Source organism: Raphanus sativus, chromosome 2, assembly GCF_000801105.2.
Source record: "Raphanus sativus cultivar WK10039 chromosome 2, ASM80110v3, whole genome shotgun sequence".
Classification (NCBI taxonomy): domain Eukaryota; kingdom Viridiplantae; phylum Streptophyta; class Magnoliopsida; order Brassicales; family Brassicaceae; genus Raphanus; species Raphanus sativus.
In genome coordinates, this window is record NC_079512.1 from 36,761,944 (window position 1) to 36,769,257 (window position 7,314).

Sequence of the window (7,314 nt, forward strand, 5' to 3'; positions counted from 1 at the left end):
TTATATTTATGCGTAAAATAAATTATGGTTTTTTCTCTTGTACATTTTGATATCCATAATGTATATATTTATGCGTAAATATATATATATTATGGATGGTGCAGTTGTGGATGTGAGATATGTGGATTCGTGGACAAAGTTTCGTGGACGAATTTCCGTGGACAAGATTTTTAATCTTACAAGAGATTTCATAGACGAAGTCTTGTGTAAAGGCAGACGATCTAATAGGTTACGATAAAGAAAACTTTTTAGGGTGTAATATCACCACCTCCTCCACTATCTCCTCCATCTCCGTTACCACCTTTGTTTTAATTATCACTTCCGTTTTAGTCACCACCTCCACTATCTCTTCCACCTCTATTATCACTTTCATATCCACCATCGAAAACCCATTCGCAATTCTTCTGATCACATCAATACATTTCTGACCACGAGATCTCCATCCACAACTCTTTCGGCCATATAAACAACATCCACACACACATTGACCAAAGAGAGACATCTTCACCTCCATACACACCACCGCCTCTGTTATCTCATCCACCTTCATTACACATTCGTTTTTAATTACCACTTTCGTTTTAATCACCATCTACACTGTCTCCTCCACCTTTATTCCTATTTTCGTATCCACCATCGAGAGTCCATCCGCAACTCTTCTGATCACATCAATATAACTCTGACCACGAGATCTCCATCCACAACTCTTCCGACCACATAAACAACATCCACACACACATTGACCAAGAGAACCACCGTCACCTCCATACACACCACCGCCTCCACTATCTCCACCTTCATTACCCACAACTTTTCTGACCAGATCAACAATATCCACACACATATTGATAAAAAGCCACTGTCACCTCCATAATCACCAACGCCTCCACTATCTCCTCCACCTCTATTATCACTTTGGTATCCATTGCAGCCACCTCCATAACCACTACTGCCTCCATGATCTCCTCCACCTCTATTATCACTTTCCACCACCACCACCGTCTCTACTATGGTATCAACCACCATTTCCACCACGGTGTCCACCACCGCTTCCATCGATCTGAGCGTTTCCGTTCATAACTATCACCGTCTTGTTCATAGTCACCACCGTTACTTCCACAGTCACCACCACCGATGCCGCCGCTACCACAACCAAGTTCTGTCTTTATTGGTTATTGATAAAGCTACAATAACAAATTAAAAATGACAAAAAAAAAACAGAAATTGAATTATTGAAATTGAGAAAAAGGTAAGTGATTTGCAAAACTAAAAAGATGAAGAGGTGTTGATATCGATGTTGAATATATAAATAATGATAAAGAAATTATGTCTAAGTTAGATAATAGCTAATGTAAAGTTTATGTTTGGTTGAGGATAATTTAGGTTTTTCACACAAAAAAAGTGTGTCAAAGTCCTAAAGTGACTGATAACGTAATAGGTAAGTGAGAATGTGTCTGTGAAAGTAAATTTCTCTCAAAATTATTGAATTCCTAACTCATTTCCTTGAAAACATACGTTATACGCCCATGTTATGGCTAGTATTTTGAAAAATTGAAAAGACAACAATTTATAGGTGATAACACCATATATTTAAAAGTTACAAAAGATAATAGGTTTGTCTACTATATATACATGGAATTTGCGTAGATGTTGAACTTATTACTCGAAGATTAGGTTTGTTGATTAAAGGGTTATAGAAGAGATTAGGAACAAGCAACCCTCTTATATATTTTGGGTAGATATCAGCAAATATTAATCAATCTATTCACCATCAAAAACCATGATAGTAAAAGACATGCTAGGACTCATATAGTCTGAATAAAGTATATCATACGTTATTTTCCTTAAATATATATGAGAATTCTATTCAGCCATAACTCATTATTTTCGAACTGGAAGTGTATAACATCTGTCAACTAATAATTTTCAGTATTACTGCAAACAAAAGTCACTTTACCGCTTATTTACACATTTCCAAAACAACTTTCAGCCAAATACAAGGTCTTTTTGTTTTGTTGTGACTTGTGAGAAACTTTCGAAAATGGAAATGAAATGAATGTTGGCTAAGCCAACGCGCAAAAGCTAACTCAGAACATTAATAGATCGTTAATTTTAAAAGTCCATCCAGTCTATTGGTCAATTCCTTTGTTTGATTTTGTTCTTTTATGTTTGGCTATTCTTTCCCAAAATCAAATGGGAAGAGGACCAAATAATTTACTTAAGCTTCACGCTTTCTATTTATTACACTGTCATTTTGGACTGCCATTTTACTATTCCAATGCCTCTTTCACCACTATTTTCTAGTATCCACTCAATCTTTTCATTTCTTACATTTTCCAAGTCTTATAAAATAATTAGAAACACTGTATCTAGCTAGGCTTCCTAGATCAATCATATGAACTTGAGATAACTAAACCCTTCGTAGATTTTACTTCGATAAACTCTGATCGTTAATCGGATTATAAGATTCTTACATTCAAGATGTTTGGATAAAAAGTTCGTCAAAAAAAAAGATGTTTGGAAAAACACACTCTTTATTTATCTTTTTCGACTCTTCAGTATTCGTTTATTTCTCGTTTGAATTCAGCTAACATGAGTGGCAACATTTTTGTAGTATATATTACGGTGTGTGACATCAATATGTAGCAAAAACAAAAACGCTAAGCTTCTGAACAATTAAAAATAAAGTATCTACCATTTATTGATTAGGCTTCATATGGTCGAACAATATGGTTGCAGGTAGAACTGTCAAATACATGTATAATTTGTAAATCCACATACTACATAATTACGTGATTTGGTAAACCATTATGTTATTATATACTACTAGATTACTAAATTTAGTTCTGTGTACTATCATCTAATATCTTGCTCATTGATTATACCGCTTAATTAATTAATCTGCCGTCACTATTCATAATGCCCAAGAAAGTAAGAATATTGCTTTTAGGTTTACAATTTTAATATATCTAAAAAAACAAATCTATATATATAAAGTACAGTGTGTTCTCTCCTGCTGACACATAGGATGACACGTCACTAAGTTGTTCGACCACAGGACAACACGTGTCCTCATTTATTTAAACGCTGCGCATCATTTCTATTGGGTTTTGTTTATGTGTTGTGTTTTTGGCTGTGTCTGGCCCAATGCTCCTCCGCATCGTGTGGATTATCGTGGGATCTCAGCTCGCGTTCGAAGATCCTCTCCTTCCCAAGCATCTCCTCCACGCAACCCACCGGAATCAAAGCTCCACGCCATTGTGATAGCACCGCCCAAGCCGTCACTAATCCTCATCTCGATCCCATGGATAAGGCATCTTGAAGTTCCGGAGTCGTGCTCTGCTCTGGTAAGGATCATCGTTGTCAACAGATCCGGCGAGAAGAAGATCGAGCAACGTTAATGGCTATTTCTTCCTCTTTTGCACATCTGGCCCTTCGTCTTCTGACTTCTTTAAGTTAGGTCCCTGAACTTTTAACACGTGCAGAAACGTCCTATTGATGTCGCCCCAAACATTTCTGATCATGCAATCTAGACCCAACGAGTATCCAGAATTTGCAACACTGGTCGTGTGGTTTCATCTTATTTCGTTTAGACCTCAGATGTTTGTGAATTGCAGAAATAACCTTGCAATGCCCCCCAAAACTTCCAATTGTGCACTTTAAAACCCTGTAATATGCAATTATGCATTTAAATGCAACCTAAAATGATCATTATGAACTAAAATATGCATATAAAACTCAGAAAAATGTATGAAAAAGTACAGTTGACTAACATTTTTAAAAAGGTCAAAAATAAAAATATTGATGACAATATAAAATAATTATAAATTGGTGGTAAGTTTACTAAATGATTTCTAACAATGATAATATAATAGATAGTAAAAATTGTAAGAAAAGATAGTAAGAATAATATAATACGAAAAAATATCTTGGATAAGTCCAAACTTAATTAAATCATTAATCATGATAAAATAAGTAATATTATAAGTTCGAACAACTTTTTCCCACCATCTCAACAAATGAGAAAAGAAAACATGATACATCAGTGTAAAATTTTAAAATGTATAATAAAATTCACATTTTTAACATTTGAATATTGAACCACATATATTAACAATACAGCGAATGCTCCATAAATAATTTTTATAGCTAACAATACATCATATAGTCTTTATAACTAACAATACATCATATAGTTGGTTGTCTGTTATCTTTTTGGTTTAGCCTAAACTTTGGTAATAAAAAAAAAAATTACAGAATTCATTATTTTCAAAATTTTGTTAATGTGGGTTTGAAGAAACATAAAAAAACAACATGAATATACTTTTCTCAAAGATAATAATACATAAATATATAACCTAACATATATTTGTAAATATTAAACAATAAAAAAAAACAATATCAAATTTTATGCTACCAGCCTATTTTTTTAAAAGCTATATATGAATAATATTTACTCAGTTAAATCAGGTTATTGGTTAGGAACACATCTTTCTAGCCAAGGCTACAACAATTCATTCAACTCTTTATAAATACTATAATTTCAGTTCGCAGATTATAACAAATCTTCAAAGGAAGATTATGTCAACTCTTGATTTTATTAATAAAAGTGAAGTGTTATATATATATATATATGAATAATTGATTACAATTTTTTTTGTCATTTTTATCATAAAATCAAAGAAAGTAATCATAATTCATTTAATAAAAATTAATTTATATTAATATAACATTTTAAAATAAAAAAATATTAAACAAAAAACAAAAATATTTACTCTAACTATTTAAATTATTTTCAAATTATAATCCCGGGCCGGCCCTAGTGTCCTATGTTCCAAACTTGTAATGAAAACGTCATATAGAGAGAATCTCACAAAGGACCCACTAGTGAAACTCCCCTTCTATAAATTCCAGTTCTTTAGCCTCACACCAAAGAACATTTCTCCAAAAGTAAAACATATCTCACTTTTTTAGTCTCCTCCACACTCTTCAAAGATATGAACTCTCCTCCTCCTCCTCTCCCTCCTCGCCACCAGACCGACCATCAGACCAAACAGATCATCCTCGTACACGGACCCATCATCATAGGAGCCGGTCCTTCCGGTCTCGCCACGTCAGCATGTCTCTCAAACCGTGGAGTCCCATCTTTGATCCTAGAACGCTCCGACTCAATAGCATCTCTATGGAAATCCAAAACGTACGACAGACTCAAACTCCATCTCCCAAAACACTTCTGCAGATTACCCCTCTTGGACTTCCCTGATAATTTCCCAAAATACCCTTCTAAAAACGAGTTCTTGGATTACCTTGAGTTATACGCTTCACACTTCCGCATCGTCCCGAGGTTCAACGAGAACGTCCAAAACGCTGCTTTCGACACGTCCTCCGGTTTATGGAGAGTAAAGACTCTAAACAAGACAGAGTACCTCTCGAAATGGCTTATTGTGGCTACCGGTGAGAACGCAGATGCTTACGTCCCGGAGATTCCGGGGATAGTAAAGTTTTCCGGCGGGGAGATTATTCACGCTAGTGAATACAGAAGCGGCGAAGAGTTCAGACAACAGAGGGTTTTAGTCGTGGGATGTGGAAACTCCGGCATGGAGATTAGTTTGGATCTTGTTCGACATAACGCTTCTCCTCATCTTGTTGTCCGAAACACAGTAAGTATTTTAATTAAACATATTTACTTTATGTTACAAAAATAAACATATTTACTTTATTTTAAATAAAAAATTTCTCTATCGTTTTGTTGTATATATGAATTATAAATGTTATATTTGCTACATGTAGGTCCATGTGTTGCCAAGGGAGATACTTGGGTTATCAACGTTTGGAGTTGGGATGACACTTCTTAAGTGTTTACCGTTAAGCCTTGTTGATAAGTTCTTGTTACTGATGGCTAGTCTTTCGCTTGGAAATACCGACCGGTTAGGGATACGCCGACCAAAAACTGGTCCGCTTGAGCTAAAGAATATCACTGGGAAAAGTCCGGTTCTAGACGTTGGAGCTATGTCTCTTATCAGATCTGGCAAGATTAAGGTGGGTTTAACTATATCTCCTTCTATTTAATTTACTGAGATAAGACTTTATCCTTACCTTTTATTTATTTTAGATTAATTTAGCGACTGTTTTGCGTGGCCAGCAACTGAGCAGTAGGCATCTTTTAGTTATTTATCTATAACTCTGCAGTACCCACTAAAATATTGTTTTAGTCTAACTTTCTAAAAGAACCGTGTTAATGTGGAAACTACAAAAGAATGTTTAGAGAAGTTTGTGCTTCTAAAAATGTTTTCTTGTTCTTAATAAAATATTTTTTCTTTCTTTGATGAACTAGAAAGTTAAATTTTGTTTTTATCAGGTACTATTTTCTGCATATACTTCCGTGAATCATTTTAACGTCGCCATGATTGCATAAATCTTGTTTATGAGTCCAAGCTAATCGTTTTCTTTTTATGTGCGTTTTCGGTATACCTAATGTTTGTCGTTTCTTACTGTAAAAAAAGATAATGGAAGGTGTAAAAGAAATAACAAAAAATGGAGCAAAATTTATGGATGGTCAAGAAAAGGAATTTGACTCGATCATATTTGCCACTGGTTACAAAAGCAACGTGCCTACTTGGCTTCAGGTAAGCTTAACATCTTATCATTCCCACTAATCTACTTATTCATTATAAAAGTACTACAATAATGACGCATCCTTTGTTAGGGAAGTGATTTTTTCACGAAGGAAGGGATGCCGAAAACGCCGTTTCCTAACGGCTGGAGAGGAGGTAAAGGATTGTACACGGTTGGGTTTACGAGGAGGGGACTACTTGGAACAGCGTCTGATGCCGTTAAGATCGCTGGGGAAATAGCTGACCAGTGGAGAGACGAGATCAAGGGGTCCATCAAGAATAGATGCAGCTCTAGTTTTGTACTCATCTCCAAATCCTGATTTGTGTGTTTAAATAAATAATTACTACCTAATTTTGCATTTTGTAAATTGAAGAAATAAACTTTTAGAGATGTGGTTAATTAACCTGATTAGTTAGTACAATGTCTTTTCTTGTCTTTAACAAAATAAAAGTCTGATTTCTTGTCACATATATGGTTAATAAGAACTCTTTATTAGTTTTCTTTTTTTTTGGCTACGAACATTAATATCATAAAAATGAATAAAGATCCTACAAAGTTTTGAAAGTCTTACACAAATGCTTCCCAGGAAAAAATAAATAAAGCAAGGAAACATTACAAAATCTATATTATTAAAGTTGTAGTACAAAATGGAGATGTTTGAATATAAGGATAAGAGTATTAAAAAGAATTAAAGTGTTT

General features: G+C 34.4%; 1 protein-coding gene across 1 annotated transcript; it reads left to right on the forward strand.

The window, feature by feature from the left end:
• The first annotated feature begins 4,962 nt into the window (after positions 1 to 4,962).
• On the forward strand, positions 4,963 to 7,111 carry LOC108841177 (probable indole-3-pyruvate monooxygenase YUCCA1). The gene is made up of 4 exons (XM_018613957.2): positions 4,963 to 5,660; positions 5,791 to 6,039; positions 6,504 to 6,626; positions 6,707 to 7,111. Exons 1-4 carry the CDS (start codon positions 4,998 to 5,000, stop codon positions 6,932 to 6,934), a joined length of 1,263 nt encoding a protein of 420 aa, XP_018469459.1. The 5' UTR covers positions 4,963 to 4,997; the 3' UTR covers positions 6,935 to 7,111.
• The last annotated feature ends 203 nt before the right edge of the window (positions 7,112 to 7,314 follow it).